Source organism: Elephas maximus, chromosome 5 (genome assembly GCF_024166365.1).
Source record: "Elephas maximus indicus isolate mEleMax1 chromosome 5, mEleMax1 primary haplotype, whole genome shotgun sequence".
NCBI lineage: Eukaryota > Metazoa > Chordata > Mammalia > Proboscidea > Elephantidae > Elephas > Elephas maximus.
In genome coordinates this window covers 86,444,390-86,464,291 of record NC_064823.1, presented here as the reverse complement: position 1 = coordinate 86,464,291, position 19,902 = coordinate 86,444,390, and the positions used below count along the sequence as shown (strand labels likewise).

The following is a 19,902-nucleotide window of genomic DNA, read 5'->3' as shown; positions in this document are numbered from 1 at the left end:
TTATTAATGACAGCATAGTGTTTAGGTTTTTTTTTTTCCTAAGTGAAACAGGAAGCCCCTGGAGGCTTTGGAGCAGGCAAGTACCATGAAGCAACAGGGACTTCTGTGGTGAGAGCAGCAATGAGGACTGAGGGTTGCTGGGGTGGCGTGAATGAAGAAGGGGAATTTGAACTGGGCCTTGAAGCGAGAGGATGTATTTAAGCAGATGTCAAGGAGTAGAAATGGAATGCCAGTTTGGCATGTATGAAAGCCTAGAAGGCAGGATGTACGTGGCACATTTAGGCAATGGTAAAAGTTTCAGAAAATCATCAGAGGCCCCCATCACAGGATCAGATCCAGAATGACCTCGGATGGTCAGCGAGGCTCTTCATGATTTGCCTTAGCCTGCTTGACTCTCAGTGGCCTCCTCTACTCCCTGATGGGACCACAGTTGCATTTTAAACACTCACCCTGACAGAAGAATGAATGGGAGAAGTACAAGAGTGGAGACAGGTGGGGGAAGCAGTCAGGATGCTGCTGTGTACTCCAGGTGAGAAATTATGAGAACCTGAAAAAGGCAGCAGCAATGGGGAGGAAGGATAAAGAATAGATAAAAGATTTCACATGTTATTTTTGAAAAATGCTGTTTTCTGTATTTCTTGCTTCTAGGTTATTTCTGTAAAAAAGTGCCAATATTTGAGTATTATTTATATTCCATCCAAACCTAGTCATTCAAATATTTTTAGCTAAGAGGGATGTGTTAGAAGGAGCTTGTTTTCATATATATAGGTTGTTTTGCAAGAACATCTTTTCTGAAATAGCCCTTTGGGTTCTGGGATCTTTATGGCAATGGTTAGGGCACCATATATTTTTGGGCATAGTTTTTACCATTCTGTTAACAAATATGACTCTCGTGTTTACCCTATGTAAAACCCAAAACCAAACCCAGTGCCATCGAGACAATTCTGACTCATAGTGACCCTACAGGACAGAGTAGAACTGCCCCATATAGTTTCCAAGGAGCACCTGGCAGATTTGAACTGCTGACTCTTTGGTTAGCAGCCGTAGCACTTAACCACTACGCCACCAGGGTTTCCTTACCCTATGTAGCACATGACATTAACATGGTAAACCTTGTACCTTTGAATTTGGTAAAATACATTTATTGCTTTCCCATTTCAGACTCAATCTCCTTAAAACTCTTCACACTTGTCCATTGTCTTTTCTCAATGCTGCCACTTCAGTTTAAACTGTATCTTCTCAAGCTTGGTTTATTGTAATTTCCTTATATCCGTCCTCTCTGTCTACAGTTTTGACTACTTCCAGTACATACTCTACAAACCAACAAAGCTATCCTTCTAAGTAGAAATCTGATTATATCACTTGCTTAAAACCCCTCAATGGCTTTCCATCGCTTATATAAAACATTCCAAAGTCTTCAGCATAAAAGACATAAAGTTCTTATTTCTGTAGTCTTATTTCTTATGTCTTCCATCTCCTCCCATGTACCAGCTCTGTTTCATTTTTTCAAAATGGCAGCTCTTTTGCCTAACGTTTCCTCCTGCCTCCCCATAGCTCATCTTCTACCTACCTATGGCTCACATTTTAGGACTCAGCTTAAATTCTGTGTTCTATGCAAACCATCTCTGATTTTGGGATGAGCTGGGCACCCCTCCTGGGTGCTACTGTGGCACCCTGAGCTCACCTCTATTGTAGACCTTTAACACTTTGGTATTATGAATTGATTTCTGGCTCTGCCACTACACTATAAGCCAGGACTATGTCAGTCTGTCATTTTATTTTTTTTTAGCAAAGTGTCATTGAATGAAATGAATTAACATTTGTTCTTTTATCTAGCAAACATTTACCTAGAGTGTCCACTCTGTGACAGGCACTGTACCAGGTGCTGGGATTTCAGTGGGGAGCAAAAACACACATAGTCCCTGTGCTCAACGGAGCTTCTGATGCAAGAGGGAGAGACATTAATCAAATAATCACACAAAATATGGGGTTAAAATGGTGGCTGGTGCTGTGAAGGAGAAGTGATAGTGATTTTTAAGAATCTGTAAGGGGAGGGCTTGATCTAGTCCAGGAGGTACAGGAAGTCCTCTGAGGCAGAGGAGTTTACAGTGAGCTGTAAAGCTTAAGTAGGAATTAGCTGAATCAAGTGGCATGACACACGCACAGGCAGACGACGACAGTCATTTCTTGTCATCTTCACTGCTACCATTCTGGTTCAAACTATTCTAGTTCAAACTACCACGGTCTCTTGGGTAGATTATTGCGATAGCCTCCCAAATGGTCTTAGTGTTCTTGACCTCCTCTAGTCTCTTCTTAATACAGCAGCCAGAACATAACGTGATACTCCTCCATTTAAAACCCTCCAATGGCTTCTCATTGCATTCAGTGTAAAAGCTGAAGTTGTAATAGATTTTAGTACTTATTACTATTTAAGGTATTATACAGTGAAACCTATGAGAGCTGGATCTTGATGGGACTGCTCCGTTTTTCTGCGTCTCTTGAGTTTTCTGCCTTTGACAGGGTACGGTCTTACCATTTTTCTATCACTTGTTTTAGTAGAAAATATTTGAATTTTCCTTCTCTATCAGGGTTCCACCTTATACAGGTTCTGGCTTTTGCAGGTTTTACTGTGTATTTCACTTATTTAGGTTGCTGATTATTGTCTCCATCAGGAGAGTGGAAACTCCATGAGGGCAGGAATTTTTGTCTGTTTTATTCACAGATGTGGATATTCACTGAATATCACAGAATCACAGAATGTGTGATAGTCACAGAGTATCACCAGCACCTAGAACTGTGCCTTTTACCAAGCTGGTGGTCAATATTTGTTGAAAGAAGGAATAGCTGAGACCTCAGATAAATCATGATTTTCGCCTTATTAGTAACTTTGAAGACATTTGTCTCAGCTTATCCCTACCTTTGCCCTTCTTTCCCTTCCCATTGCCTACTTCCAATTAAAACCATTATATTCTCCTGAAATGAACTGGTTTTATGAATATATATTAACTTACTTGTCTTCCAAGTAGATTTTGATCTCAGCCAAACCTGCGCTAAGTAAATATATGCTTTGCTTTCTTGTGTCATCTACCCTTCCCTGTGATAAGTTCTCTGAGAACATGATTAGAGCCATGTGTGCGAGCCAGGGGTGAAGTTGTGGCATTTCAGTGAGAGGAGAGCAGTGTTCTAACAGTAACAGGATCTGAATGATAACAGTCACTGGGTTTCTAGTGTAAATCACATTCTCAGTTTTTAAAGCCAACCTCTCCATTCCTTTGGATTGGTCATATTCCTGCTCTTGGTAATGCTGCTTCCATGCTGTGAAAATGAACTGCTCTATTTTCTCAGGCTCCATAGGGGTATTAAGCATTTGCTTTCTTCGTAAATAGAAAAGAGAAATACAACCATAGAATAACATTGTGGACTCATTTAACAATATTTACTTAGTGAGTAAAGGAGCTAGACCTTTTGTTACATTGTCTGCTCTACCAGTCAATAAATGTCTTTGTGACCATTGAGCAATGTTTGAAATCAGTCTATTCTGATTAAGGGTGCACTAATTACTTAATGATAATGTTTAATAAATTGTTAAATAATTATTTTCATATACTAAGAAAAGTGAGACATGGTGTTCTGCATCAAGATGGCTTTCAGATCTTTAGAGCACATATACTGCATACCATCTAGGTGAACAGCATACGGTTAAACACCATCAAGCAGAGAATGATGCGCATCTGCTTATGTTAGCAACATAAGGTGCTTATGTTAACCACCATCTCCAATACCACGACTGTTACTCCCACCATTTATCGAGTCCTTCTATGTAACAACCACTGCCATTTAAGCTTCTATAAGATGCTTTACCTCTGTTACTTCATTAAATCATCCCAAAACTCTTGAAGCTAGGCATATATTGCCATTGTTCAGATTACAAAACTGGATGCAGAGAGGTTAATTAGTGATAAACCGTAAGTGAAGCTGTGACTTACGTTTAACTGTAACAGTTTTTCAAAGCTGTAGTAAAGGGGACAACATGTGGCAGCTGTATGTGTCATTGCTGCGGAGGGTAGGGAGTGGTGGTGCAGGTGAGGAGAACAAAATGAGGAAGATAAGTTCCTCTCAAGGAGCTTATATTCTAGTCAGTATTTTTATCAGGCAAAGTGAGTATTCCACTAGAAAAATTGTTGCTTTGTTTTAGTAATCTTAGTTCTCATCTGGAAACACTACTGGATGGCAAATATGAGGGTTTTCTCCACATGGTTTGGTTGTGTCTTTCTACAGAAAGGAGCTGGGTATCACCTGGATCTCTTTTGGGTGGCCATCCTCATGGTGGTGTGCTCCTTCATGGCTCTTCCATGGTACGTAGCTGCTACTGTCATCTCTATTGCTCACATCGACAGTTTGAAGATGGAGACAGAGACTTCTGCACCTGGAGAACAACCAAAGTTTTTAGGAGTGAGGTATGTTAAGTCAAAAAAAAATGGCTCTACAAACATATTGTGCAGACATCTGTGTTAATCATAAGGGCATGGGCAGATTTGGAGGAAAATGGACTGGTGGTGATTAATTTATTCATAAACTTTCTGTTCTAGAAAGGGCTAAATTTTTATCAGAAAAATAGTCCTCAGTAATTTTTTAATTCCCTTTTACTTATGATATTTAAATTTCCTTTGATTAGTAAAAGGCTAAGTGAAGCAACATAAAAGCACAAGCAGGTCATTTATTTTCTGCAACACGCAGGCCTCTATCACAATAGTATAGAGTGCTGCGGCACCTCCTCTATCACGATAGTATAGAGAGGCCAAACCCTCTATATTGCGGCTGTACTGAGATTCCATAAAACTCTTAAGTCCACTTGTGGTGGTTTAAGATTTTATTATGGGAAAGGACTTATTATTTTTTAGTTCATTTTCTGCCCCCATAAGAACAGAGGAACTTTGACACCCTCACGCCACCCCTGCCCACTGTTAAATTTGGGTAGCCTTGAAGGGCAGCGGTACAAGACCTTTATACTCTGTTGAGTACTTTTGCAGCAAATTCTGCTTATAAGTGTTTTTGGGTGGATAGTTCACATGACAGAGCCATCGTTTCCCACGCCACAACAGTGGGTGATTCTTTTGGGGGAGTTAGAGGAGGGGGCGTTGGATGGAAATCATATTTGCTAAAAAGTACTCCTGTTGTTGTAGATTTGGAAACTAGATTGAAAGGATTTATTGCAGTCATGAAATTTCCCTGAGCGGTTTGTTAATTAGCATGTGGGACAATGTATTATCTGTCTCCTGTGTAAGAAGGTGTAATTACCCTACAAGAACAGGTTGTTTGAAAATTAAGGGCTTCAAAGAGGATAGTAACTGATAGACTAAGACCAAGTGACTTCCTTCTTGCTTCCAAAAGGGGGAAAGGATTTAGCAGGATCATTCACTTTTCTTTTCAACATTTCAAATCGCATATTGCAATTTAAAAAAAAAACAAAAACTTTCTGGTTATGTTGAGTTATATGCTGTCCTCAAGGTATTATTACATCATTTAGATACCTTTGGCGTTTTAGCTAAACATTGATTGGGTCAATGTATAGCCTTTTGAAGGTGAAGAGACAACATGTTTATGAAAACAAGAGGTAGATTGGTAATTTTTTTATTTGATTTCAGGGAACAAAGAGTCACTGGAACACTTGTGTTTATTCTGACTGGTCTGTCAGTCTTTATGGCTCCCATCTTGAAGGTAAATATGTGAAATACTCACCTGTTCCTCCTTCTCAGAGCCCTGACAGATAATTGGACATGTGAAGATTAAAATTCCTTATGAAATATTGGCAAGATTATCGTAAGAGTTCTATAACACACTGACCAGGGGGGCTGGTAAAATGAGGACTTAAGAAAAAAAGCCTTTATGTTGACTTCCTTCTCACTCCTTCACCCTTTACCTTATTATTGTTATTATTATTAATTTTTGCAATTATTAGGTTGAACCATATGAAATTACCAGTATTCAAACTTTTTGACTTGTAAAAACGGCAATTTCATATAGTTCAATCTAGTATTGTTTCAGAGTGATCTTCCTCCCTGCATTTTCTACCCTTCTGTTCGTCCTCCATTCCTTCTTTACATTGCCCTACATTTACTCTTAACCCTGCCTCCCACTAGACTATTGGATAACATGAGTGATTGAGGATGATCATTCTGGATATTTTCTCTTGTTCTTAATTATTGCTGTGTTTCTATTTTCTTTGACTCAGAAGGCCTAGTAGTCTACAAAGAGAGATTAAAATTACTGGTATATAATTAGAAAACTTTAGAAGTAAACTTTTGAAAAATAAAACTTATATGGTAGATTATTTAAAAAGTTAGAAGGAGATTTTATATATATATATATATATATATATATATATATATATGCTTGATCGATGGGATGAATAATGGCCTAGATAGATAAAATACAAACTATATGTGAAAGTCTATTTAGAAACAGAAGTAGAACTAAAGATGGGAGTTAGAGTTACCTGTTCATGAAATTTCTGATTTTCTTTTATGATATAAGCATTCTATCTTGTATCGGCCAATCACTGATAATTTGTATCTATACATTGTACCATAGTAGAAAGTATAAAAATCACTCATAGATACAACAGTCATTAACAGCCACTGTTAACAATATCTTTCCAAAGTTTTCCTGAAAATTTTTATTTTTAAACAATTTCAATTTTTAAGACTTTGATTAATTTTTTAAAATTTTTTATTTAAATTAAATTTTATTTGACTACACAAGTAAAAGAAAAGCACATTTTCCTACAGATCAGAGTTCCAACAACACAGAAGCACAGATAGTAAATGCAAAAGCCCTCTATTTCTCTTATATAAGCACATTTATATTTCAGTTGCCAATCAGATGAATTTGAGGAATGTGGCAGTATCATTCCTTAATTTATAAGAGTGACTTTATCTTCAGAGTATTTAGACTAATCCATACATTATACACAAAATAATTGGTTAACAGTTAAAAAATTAAATTACTCATCTTCTGTCCTTGGTTTCCACAGTGTCAGTTAATTGGTCTAATTTTTTACTGGAATCATGGAGGAATACATATTTTATGTGACACATGGTGAAGTAAGATTAAAAATAACCTTAGAACATTGTTTAAATACCTTAAGATTAAAAACAACCTTACAGAGTTGTTTCTGGTTACAAAGCAAAAACAAAAAAACAATTGCTCTCGAGTCAATTCCAACTTTGGCAACACAGTGTATGTCAGGGTAAAACTGTGTTCCACAGGGTTTTCAATGGCTGATTTTTTGGAAGTAGATTGCAAGCCCTTGCTTCTGAAGTGCTGGGCTCGAACCTCCAACCTTTTGGTTAACAACCGAACTCATTAACCATTTGCACCACCCAGGGACTCCCTGGTTTCCACGAACACCAGTTGCTGTCAAGTCAGCTCTGACTTATGGTAACCCCACGTGTGTCAGAGTAGAACCGTGGTCTATAGGATTTTCAGTGGCTCATATTTCAGAAACAAATCACCAGGCCTTTGTTCCAGGCGCCGCTGGGTAGATGCAAACCTCCAGTCTTTACAGAGGACCTTAAAAGAATACAAATCTTATGCTTTATTGGGACAGAGGGAAATCTGTCACCACCTTTGCTGGTGCAAAACAAATTGTGTGGTAGGTTTGAAATGTTAGCGAGTTTTTCAGCACGGGATCCATTGCCAAAATGTTTTATGTTCCTCAGTTGCCCCAGAGATAACCAGTTCGTAAACTGCTGGAAAAGTCCCAGTTGGAGCTTTACTACTGCATAGGCAGCTTGACCTCAGCTAGAGAGATAACTATTAGAGAGTTCATTGGAGACAATTATAACCCCACAATGTGGAAGGCTCTGGGTTCCCTAAAGGTGGGTTAGCATGGCCCAACCGAAAAGCTTCTTTTATGGGGCCTCCTAGTGCTTGTCCACTACCAAAAAAAAACTAAAAAACTAGTGAGGTATAAATGAGTGGTATAAATGGACAAAAATCTTTCCATCAGTTCAGATTTACTCATTACCCCACCCATTTTTCCTAGTATTTTTTTTTCATTAGTACAATATAAAATCCCAAATCAAAAAAAGTCAGATGTGTTTAAAAGTTCTTTATTCTTTTAGTTACAGCAAATTGGCTTTAATCCTGGAGAATCTGTCAGCTGAGTAATCAAGTCTGATTCCAGAGGGACACAGAGAACAGATACTGTATAAATTGCTATTTTTAGGAAGAGATGCAAGACTCACATTTTCAACAACGCCTCTTCCTAACTATTTTCTCACCACGCACCCAAATATGGTTGCGGAGGAGGTAAAGCTGAAAGCGCTTTTGTTCTTTACAGTGATTCTCTTTGCCCTTGATGTGCAAAGCACCTTAGGTTATGTAGTAGATTAGAATACTGAGAAAGAAGAGAGATTTTAAGGATCAATAAGCACGGGCTTGCTTTTCCTTTGACATTCCTTAAGTAATTCATGCTTTGACTCAGTCAGCTATTAGTGTCCATATTTGTGGTTATTTCCACCTGGCAACTTTGGATCAAAAGAGATGTTGTAAATGTTAGCAAAAAAGGTAGTCCAGCAAACATTTTTGTTTGGCAAGCTTTTGCCCAAAATGTAGGCAGTGAAATTGTCTCGTTAATATAGTTTCCCACATATTGTGGAAAATCTAGATTTAAAAACTATTCCGATTCCTTACTTCAGTAAGTAGAGCTAATCCTTACTTCAGGAATCTCATCTTCTGATAAAGTCAGCTGATTTCAGATCACGCACAGCTGCCCTTCCTGTCGCTGAAGTTTGGGGCACTCAGCACATAACCCTTGTTAGCTCATTTGAAAAGTCAATGCAGGAGAGAGCGGACACTGAGGGTAAAGTTTAACTAAAACCTAAGTTATGACTAAGTGAAAGTCACGGTTAACAACGAACTTCAAAATTCACATGGAAAATGGTGCCAGGGGTAACACTGGAGAAGGGAACCTTTTTTTCCTCTACCATGTGACTATATATTATTTAAGGAAGCAACTGACAACTTCAGAAAGTGGTTTTTCTTGAGTGGTCAAACGAATGGATCGAGAGAAGTGTGATTTTCACTTTTTAAAATGAAATGTCGACACCTTTCCTGCCCAACTCCTCGCCTTCTTTACACGTTAGTGGCCTCAGATGACCTTAGTAATTTCTTCCATGCATTAAGCTCTATAGGTAGTTGTTCCCCATGCCCACTTATGCAACCTTGCTTTGGACATGAAGTTTATGACCTCTGTTCTGGTCTCTTTGCTGAAATCTTTTTATGTGGAAGAACCTTAAGGAATTATAGTGTTAACCTGTTGCTGTGAAGTCGATTCTGACTCATAGTGACCCTACAGGACAGAGTAGAACTGCCCCATAGAGTTTCCAAGGAGTGCCTGGGGGATTTGAACTGCTGACTTTTTGGTTAGCAGATGTAGCTCTTAATCACTATGCCACCAGGGTTTCCAATTATAATGTACTAGCTCTAAATTCTCAAGGATACCCCTTGACCGTAGCTGGTCACAGTCATACTTGCCTCAAAGCACTGAAACTTAGTGCTGATTCAGTTCAGAATTGTCAGAAGCAAACATAACTGACTTCCCAGGCTGGTTAAATAGCTTTGACCGTGGTTTTTGCTATGGCGATAATGCCTGTTAAGCTAGTGCTCTTTATGGGTGGGGGAAAGGAATAGAGGAGACTAAAAAGCAGGTAAAAGATTAAAGGCAATTCCTTGTGCCTAGTTTTTCCATTTTTTCTGGTAAACCTAAAGAAATAAAGGCCAAGTAAAGTTTACTTCTACTTCTGTTATCTTTGCTTGAATTAGTTTATTTTGAACATGAGGTACGGCCAAAACTTATCTTTAAAATTTGTTTAGTATTCTAAAATGTGAAGGATAGCATTTAATTTGTGATTGGCAAATATGTTTTGAACTCCTACAGTCTGCCAGACACTCTGCTCACTGACAGGAATACAGAGAGAAATGATGATGGTGATGGTGATGATTGTAATCCCGTTGTCATTGAGTCAATTCCAACTCATAGCGACCCAATAGGACAGAGTAGAACTTCCCATAAGGTTTCCAAAGCTATAAATCTTTATGGAAACAGACTGCCACATCTTTCTTCTGTGGAGCAGCTAGTGGGTTCAAATTGTTGAACCTTCGTTTAACAGCTGAGCACTTAACCACTGCACCACCAGGGCCCCTATGATTGTAATAGTAGCTACCATTTATTTAGCATGACATTGGACTAAGAATTCTGTGGAGATTTTTTAAATTTAATCTTCAACAACACCTATGAAAAAAAATGCTGGTAATTATCTCCGCTTTACAGGTAAGAAAAACTGTGAATAACTTGCCAGGTCATAAAGCTTTTCAGTGGTAGAGACAAGATTTGAACTCAGGTAGTTCTACCTCCAAAGCCTGATCTCATAGCTATCATGGTTTGAGTAGACAGAGTACTTGCCCTCAAAGAACTCATTGTCTTTCATTTTCCATGAGATGAAATTCTCTCTTGTGTGGAAAGAAATAAGGCATTTCATAAACCCCTCATCATACCGTATACTCCATAGTTTCTTGAATGTCTAGGGACCAAATTGCAAGTTAGCAGCTTCCGAAAGAATAGCTGCATTCATGTAGCTGTACTGTAGCCCTGGTGGAGTAGTAGTTAAGGGCTCAGCTGCTAATCAAAAGGTTGGCAGTTCGAATCCACCAGCAGCTGCTTGGAAACTTCATGGAACAGTTCTACTCTGTCCTATAGGATCCCTATGAGTTGGAATTGACAACAACAGGTTTTGGTACCATAGCCAAGAAAAAAGTATACTTATCAGGCATTAGGATATTGTTTTAAGAACATGTTTCTGAAGTTAGTTATTATAATTGAAAAGGCAATATAATAGAGATTAAATAAAACCAGGGCTTCGAGTCTGACTTTTCATAGCCATCCTTCTGGCCAGTACCCTTGCCACCCCATACCCACCGTGGAAGTACCAAAGAGAGTTGTATTCAGGAGTTGCAGTTTTCTCGACTTGCCAGTGAGGGTTCTAGGGATGATGATGACATCAGCAACACATTTGTCATTTACTGAGTACCTATTATATAAGTCAAGCCCTAAACTAGATGTTTTGTGTTTTTTAATCTTTATCATAACCATTTTGTAGATGAGAATACTAAAGCTGAGAGAAGTAAATAACTTGCTGAAAGTTACACAACTGGTGGAGCCAGAATTTGAAGCCAGGTCTTTCTGACGCCTGTGCTCATGCTTTTAATCAGGATGTATTCTGGGCTTTGTGCGTGCGCAGGTGCACACGCGTGTGCACACACACACGCACACACACACTGACCATTATTCTGCTGGGAGGTCTCACTCCTGTACTGAATTCTGTGCTGCTGACTGTACAATCTACGCTGTTGATTGAATTTGCCCTTTCACATGCTTTCCTAATGGGAGTATCCAATACTATGAGCACATCAAAGGCAACAATAAGTGAAAAAGAGTGGAATTACCTTCATCAGAATTCAAAAAATTTGGTGATATGGTCTGAATATGTTAAATTTTACTTTGACTTCATCTTGATTTCATTATTCTATCTGATTGTAGAATTACTTTTTTTCAGTTTTAATTTAATACCTTATAAGTGCTAAATGTATTGCAATGTTTATGCTTTTTGGCTCTCTGAGTATGATTGGTTATTTTTATAATTTTCTTTGCATAGTTTTAATCATTTGGCAGTTCTTGATGTGCTTATAAATTTGCTTTTTATATTTCAATTTCTCCTATTTTGCTTTTCAAAAATTTCTAACTGCTATTGCTGTATGTATTACACCAGTTTCACTTAAAAAGCAGTTACCTTTATTAAAACACATTCTTATTTACCTTCCTTTAAGAAATTTCTATCACAGTCATAATGGATTTTTAAGAACTGACCTTATGGTATGAATCATAAACCAAATACAACCAAAAAACAATTCCTCTAACCCAGTAATTCTGTCAAGTTTCACCAAGATTTCCAAGCTGGAAGGTTGGTATTGAGACGCTGCACTGTTGTAAAGAAGGTGGCGAATTTCATAAGATAATTTTATCACATCGAAAAATAAGTAACTAGCCTTGCTTGTATGCACTATTTCTTTTAAACCAAAGGGGATTTTTTTTTTTTTTTTCCTAAGAAACTGTGTCTTCCTATCTACAGCTATATCCCCTGCCATACCCTTTGCCACTCTAGGTTACTGGTACTTCATGGTTTTATTTTGTGATATCTATAATCATAACTCCAGAGAAAATGGACCTAGGCAACAAGGCACAATTCACCTTTACTTTTGTATGAGGATCATATTAGAGAAAAGATTTAGCTAAGCTTAGGTGAGAGGTGAGGATATGACTGGGAATTATTTTTGTGATTAAGTTAAAAAAAACACTCAGAATGAAAAGTAACTACTGCAGGAATTCTAACTAGTTTTTATAACCTATTCATCTCTTTTCCTCTTCCATCTTTCTTCCCTTCCCAAATAATTAGAAATGAACTGACAAGAAAGATGTCATCATATATTGAGGAAAAATTGAAGTGCCCTTGCCTACAGATATTGAAAAAATGAGTCAAAGCTTTAAAATGGCCCTTTGCTATTTTTATTTTTTGGTAAATTGATAGAGGCGTTGTAAAGAATGAAAACATGCAAAGCCTAAAGGAAATAAAAGCATGCGTCAGAACTCAAGTGCCCAGAATGTGATGTGTTCACCTCTTTGTGGTGATTATTGGGTATTACAGCACAAGTGCTTCCCCACCACCAACGCCATCCCTCCCACCCTCTTAAACGTTCTGCATACGTTGTTTTTTCCTGAGCTCAAGATCAAATTAGCTACATTAAAAGTATGAAACTTTATTAGAAGAAACTTCTGGAGTTTTATATAAATCAGCATATTTGTTCCCTATAAACTTAACTATTTCTGTACCTAACCAATTACAAGTGGAATCAGTCATGGCACATTTTAGAATGCCCGCTTCTCCAGTTGTGGCCACATGTCTCAGATACTGAACTTTTTTAGGTAATCACAAGGAGGAGCTGATAGGAATTGTGCTTCAGTTAATGCAAGTGGCAGCACTTTTATAATTCCTCTAAAGCTGTGCTATATTTTCTGACTACAATAGACTCCTTTAGGTGGATTTGTTAAGATTAGACTTCTTGACTTGTGATTTTAGTATTTTAGCTTTGAAAACTCCTGAAATTATTTGAACTTCTGTTGAATAAGCAAGATTGAGAACCTTTGTTGTCCAGATAGAAGACTTCCCAGAAACATAATCCTTCTTGATTTGCTTAGCTCCTTGAGTACCAGCGACATTTGAAAAATCAAGGAAAATTTGCAAACATCACACTGGAATTACTCATCATTAAAGCATTTCGTAGTAATGTAAAAGACTTTTTGTAAATTAATGCATTAATATGTATTAATTCAATTTTAAAAGATCGGTATTAATCCGCGTAATTAATTGCTCCCAGATGTTCACCGGTCCTTTCAAGCTGTGCTCTTTTAGTCCTCTTAATATTACTGAGAGGAAGAAAGGGGGCAGTCATTTGATGTTTATTTTACTGAAAGAGGCATTTATACACCAAGCCGACAGACCATTTGATGAAGATTATTAAGGATGAGGCCGTCCTCTACCTCCACCTCACAGTCCATGCAAGCACCTGGTTTACACAGTCATTCCTTTGAGGGAGAGAAGGAAACAGAACCTTTTCTCCCCCACTAATTTGAAATATATATATATATATATATATAATATATAAAATAAAATTCACATATGCTTATTGTTAAAAGGGGCCCTGGTGCCGTAGTTTTTAAGAGCTCGGCTGCTAACCAAAAGGTCCACAGTTCGAATCTACCAGCTGCTCCTTCGAAATTCTATGGGGCAGTTCTACTCCATCCTGTAGGGTTGATATGAGTTGGAATCGACTTAACAGCAATGGGTTTGGTGTTTTTTTGTTTGTTTGTTTTTGTTTTTAAATATTATGTGCTATCTTTTAACTTCAGATTCAGCCTTTATTTAAGCTATTCCTCATTACTGTTATTTTTTCCTAATTTTTTTTCCTTCCTAGTTTATTCCCATGCCTGTACTCTATGGTGTGTTCCTGTATATGGGGGTTGCATCTCTTAATGGTGTGCAGGTAAGTTTTTCATAGCATTCTAGGTATAGTAGTTTATTTCTAGAGGTAAGAATAGTCCAGTAATTGATCTTTGAAGAAAAATGCTAATGATTAACTACTGATTTTTAAATACATTTATTTTCTACATTCTCCACCATTTACCAGCTTTTCATTTCTGATATATTCAACAAAGTTAGCCTGTTACTGTACATACCCAGTCTTGAGATAGGCTGTTAAATGTTGTTTCCCATTTAACAAATGGGAAATCTAGGATTTTCTCTCTCTCTTTTTTGGTCTGAAGAAATTGAACCCTTTCAGTGCACTCTTTAAGATACTATTTATTTGCTTGCCTTCATCCTACACTGAGAATAGGCTAGTCTTATTTTATTTGCTTTTCACATGGTTTTGATCAGTGACTGAAAGTTTTGCACCAATATAAGAATACAATCAATATGCTTTATGTGTTGTTTTTGTCAAAAATTTCGGCTATTCATAACTTGGTGGAAACTGACTCCCCTTTTAAAAAATCATTAGGGAAAACTGTGTAAGGGACTTTTTTTTTTTCAACTGAGGTTTAATTTAATTGGCACCAGGAAATTGGAAGTACTTCTGCTGCTTTCTGGCACCTTGTTAATTGTAACCTTGTTTAGCACTTAAAAAAAAAAAATTTTAATGGGAAAAGACTGCATGTTCTGTGAACATCATAAGAATTTATTTGAGCCCCTTCAAAATAGTCCTTGCTTTCATTTACTGAAATTAGATTAATTTGTTTTTAAAGTCAGATAGAGCTTGGCAAGTGGCCAGACCCCCCAAAAGAGAAAAGGCTATTTTATTTTTCCCCATTTAGATCCATTTAGTAGAGTTCTTCACCATTTGGATATTTCTTACAAAATACAAGCTGATTCTTCATATCCTGGGCTAAATGAGTGTGATGTGGGTTTATCTATGTCCATGAAACTTTTTGGGAAATAGAAATTTGTAAAAAATATTTTCTTTTTACCTGGTATTGTAAATATTCATTATTATTTCCCAAATGGAAAAAAAATATTCAATAAGTGAAAAGATATGAAACAAAAATGACACCCAAACTTACAGTTCTTATTGTTGTTTGGCCTTAAGCCTATCTAGATCAGAAGTTTGACTGTATGTGCTCAACGTGCCTTATCAATGGTTGGTACATGTTTATTAAATTAAATAGAAGAAAAAAATCAACCATTTCATAATGATAGGGGAAAAAAACATAGCTGAAGGAATAGCTAGTGAATTTCTTAAATTCTGCAGTGCTGTTGCCCATTGCTTCTTTTTTTCCTACCTTTCTCTTGATTCTCCTTCTTTTAGATCATTTTGGCAAGATTTGACTTAGCAAGAAAATTTGTAACCCAATCTTTATAAATGGGAAGGCCCCCACCAGTTAACCCTTTCACAATCTGTGAGATATATGGTTGCCCACCCATTTTTTCTGGCTCTCTAGTTTTTTGGGAATCCCCTTTACCACTGACAGTGCATGCTGCCTCAAGGCAGGGGCCTTTATAACTGTTTGAAACCAAAAAAAAAAAAAAGGGTGTGTGCTACAATTAATGTTTCTACAGGGTATTATATGAGGTGTGTACATTTTTGGTAGGAAGAATAGAAAGTTTTCATGTGGGAACCCATATGTCCCAGTGGACTTCAGTGGAACCCTGTGATTTGGGAATTCAAATTGTGGGACAATGTATTGTCCCACTAACCTCTGACGGTAGGCTTGCAAAAGGGGGCAAGAAAAAAAATCCACACTACCTATCAAAACTTCAGGCACACTCAATGATTCAGCATGCTTCCATTAATGAAAACACATTATATCAACAAACATTCAAAGCAGAAAATAATAGGGTCTTGAAAGGATTAAAAATAGCACTGGAGGAAGAAAGAAAACATTTTAGGTAGGACAGTCACTCCAGAGAAGATTGTCTATGATAGTCTAGTTTACTTTTATACTTCTTTCTTCCTTCCAGAAAGAGAGACATTATCTCAAAGTTTCTAATAGATTCCTACCTTATAATTATTTAATTCAACAGCTATTTACTGAGCCTCTGCCATCTGAAAGACCCTGTCATAGGTTCTTAATTATCATCTTCTTCATCATCATCAGTGTAACTCGGTAGTTGTTCTTTGAAGCACAATGCTTGGCACATAGGTGCTCAGCACTCATTTTTTATCTAATCTTTACATGACAGTGTGATAGTCTCTCTTGGATTTAAATACCTAGTTGTTTACACCCTGCAACTCACTGTAATATTCATATGATTTTTCACTGAAAAATGCTAATACATTGTTGAATTTAGTAGTTATGTCATAGATAAATAACGTGAAATGCATGAAAACATCAACGCATTTCCGTTTTCAAGTTGGATTTTTTTTATATTCTTGAAACATCCCTAAAATGTTTATAATATATAGTATCATCTCCTCCTCTTTCAGATAAGACAACTGAGGCAGAGTAAAATTCATACGTCAGAGGTCTTCTTTCAGTGTATCATTACTAAAATAGGCACAAGAGCCTCTCTCCTGAGACTCAAATAATAAAAATAGAAACTAAGAGATGAGCATTTACAATTTATATTTTGTCTTGTTACGTAATTCTTTGATGGCTGCTTTATCTCCTATGACTGCATAACATCCTTGTGAAGTAATAACAAAAGTTGGAAGTCTTGTCCTATGTCTTAGAATGACTGCTAGACTAAATTTCCACACTCTCTGCCAGTGTTTTTTCCCCTGAAAAGGACACTACTTGCCTAAATTATAGAGCATAAATCACTAACGGTTAGTTAGGAAATGACTTTGTGTACCAGATCCTGAAGTAATGTACTTTACTCTCTTCTCCTTCCTGCCCTAGTTCATGGATCGTCTCAAGCTGCTTCTGATGCCCCTGAAGCATCAGCCTGACTTTATCTACCTGCGTCACGTCCCGCTGCGCAGAATCCACCTGTTCACTTTCCTACAGGTGTTGTGTCTGGCGCTGCTCTGGATCCTCAAGTCTACCGTGGCTGCTATCATTTTTCCAGTCATGGTAGGAATCACTTTAATTGAACCTTTTTTTTTTTTATGAAGTCATACAGCATATGGTTATTGTGATATTGAAGACACAAGTGTCTTTAATTGCGTTTCCAATTTTTCCCACCTTGACCTGAGCCAGTATGATCATTTGTAATACAAAGTTCCCATGTCTGTGGTAGTCTAGGTAGTACCTTGAAGTCAAATTCATCTGAGTTCAGTTTCTGGCTGTGATTCATGCCAATCAGTGAGCCTCCCTGAGTTGCCATTGTGATTATTGTTCTAAGAGTCATCGATTGCAAGTGTCAACTGTACAGCACAATGCCAGACTAAGACAGACTAGGAAAAAGGACCTGGTGGTCTACTTCTGAAAACTTTGGCCACTGAAAACCATATGAATAGCAGCAGAATGTTGTCTGATACAGTGGCAGAAGATGAGCCCCTCAGGTTGAAGGCAGCCAAAATACGACTGGGGAAGAGCTACCGCCTCAAAGTAATGTCAGCCTTAATAATGTGGATAGAGTCAAGCTTTGAAGACCTTCATTTCCTGATGTGGCCTGGCTCAAAATGAGAGGAAACAGCTGCAAACATCCATTAATAATTGAAATGTGGACTGTATGAAATACGAATCTAGGAAAATCGGAAGTTGTCAAAAATGAAATGGAATGCATAAAGATCAATATCCTGGCATTAGTGAGCTGAAATGGATGGGTATTGGCCATTTTGAATCGAATAATTATATGGTCTACTATTGAAGAGGAATGACGTTGCATTTATAGTCAAAAGAACATTTTAAGATCTATCCTGAAGTACAATGCTATCTGTGATAATACCCGTACACCACCAAAGAAGACCAGTTAACACAACTATTATTCAAACTATTATTCTTCATCACCACAAAGATGAAGAAATTGAAAATTTTTCCCAGCTTCTGCAGTTTGAAAATGATTAAACGTGCAGTCAAGATGCATTGATAATTACTGGTGATTGGAATGTGCAAGCTAGAAACAAAGAAGAAGGATCAGTAATTGGAAAATATAGCCTTGATGAATAGAAATGATGCTGGAGATTGCATGATAGAATTTTGCAAGACCAATGACTTAATCATTGCAAATACCTTTTTTCAACAACATAAGCAGTGACCATACATGTGAACTTCACAGGATGGAAAACACAGGAGTCAAATCCACTACACCTGTGGAAACAGACGATGGTAAAGCTCAATATCATAAGTCAGAACAAGGCCAGGGGCCAACTGCCGAGCAGACCATTAATTGCCCATATGTAAATTTAAGTTGAAGCTGAAAAAAAAAGTTAAAACAAGTCCACAAGAACCAAAATATGACCTTGAGTATATCCGACCTGAACTTGGAGACCATCTCAAGAACAGAGTTGATGCATTGAATGCTAATGTCTGAAGACCAGACAAGTTGTGGGATGACATCAAGGACATCATATATGAAGAAAGCAAAAGGTCATTAAAAAAGACAGGAAAGAAAGAAAAGACCAAACTGGATGTCAGAGGAGACTCTGAAACTTGCTCTTGAACTTAGAGTAGTTAAAGCAAGTGGAAGAAATGATGAAGCAAAAGAGCTGAACAGAAGATTTCAAAGGGTGGCTCAAGAAGACAAAGTAAAGTATTATAATGAAATGAGCAAAGACCTGGAGATAGAAAACCAAAAGGGAAGAACATGCTTGGCATTTCTTAAGCTGAAAGAACTGAAGAAAAAATTCAAGCCTCGATTTACAATGTTGAAGGATTCTGTAGGCAAAATATTGAACAATGCAAGAAACACCAAAAGAAGATGGAAGGAATACAGTCACTGTGTGTCTTAGTCATCTAGTGCTGCTATAACAGAAATACCACAAGTGGATGGCTTTAAGAAAGAAAAATTTATTTTCTCACCGTCTAGTAGGCTAGAAGTCCAAATTCAGCTCCAGAGGAAGGCTTTCTGTCTCTACTGACTCTGAAGGAAGATCCTTGTCATAAATCTTCCCCTGTACTAGGAGCTTCTCAGCACAGGAACCTCAGGTCCAAAGGATGCACTCTGCTCCCGGTGCAGCCTTCTTGGTCGTATGAGGTCCCCATGTCTCTCTGCTCACTTCTCTCTTTTATATCTCAAAACAGATTGGTTTAAGACACAATCTAATCTTGTAGATTGAGTCCTGCCCCACTAACATAACTGCTGATAATCCTATCCCATCAATATCATAGAGACAGAATTTATAATACTTAGGGAAATCACATCAGATGACAAAATGGCAGATGATCATGTAATATTGGGAATCATGGCCCAGCCAAGTTGACAGGTGTTTTGGGGGTACCCTATTCAGTCCATGACACTGTACCAAAAAGAGTTGGTCAAAGTTCAGCCATTTCAGGAGATAGCATATGATCAAGAATCAAGGATGTTGAAGGAAGAAACCCAAGTTGTTGCGCTGAAGGCATTGGCGAAAAACAAAGCTCCAGGGATTGACAGAATACCAAATGAGATGTTTCAACAAATGGATGCAACGCCTGAGGTGCTTATCTATGCCAAGAAATTTGAAAGACAGCTATCTGAGCAACTGACTGGAAGAGATCCGTATTTATGCTCATTCCAAAGAAAGATGATCCAACAGAATGTGGAAATTATTGAACAATATCATTCAAAGCACATGCAAGTAAAAATTTTCTGAAGATAATTCAAAAATGGTTGCAGCAGTACATCCACAGGTAACTGCCAGAAATTC

General features: G+C 37.6%; 1 protein-coding gene across 4 annotated transcripts in view; it reads left to right on the top strand.

Annotated features, from left to right (window-relative positions):
* Positions 1-19,902, top strand: part of SLC4A4 (solute carrier family 4 member 4) — a 387,871-nt gene that overhangs the window by 352,834 nt on the left and 15,135 nt on the right. For all 4 annotated transcript variants that reach the window (XM_049886070.1, XM_049886071.1, XM_049886069.1 and 1 more), the window contains exons 19-22: positions 4,279-4,457; positions 5,646-5,718; positions 14,092-14,160; positions 17,012-17,185. In XM_049886070.1, the coding sequence (XP_049742027.1) occupies positions 4,279-4,457; positions 5,646-5,718; positions 14,092-14,160; positions 17,012-17,185 (495 nt within the window). The remainder of the gene's footprint in view (positions 1-4,278; positions 4,458-5,645; positions 5,719-14,091; positions 14,161-17,011; positions 17,186-19,902) is intronic.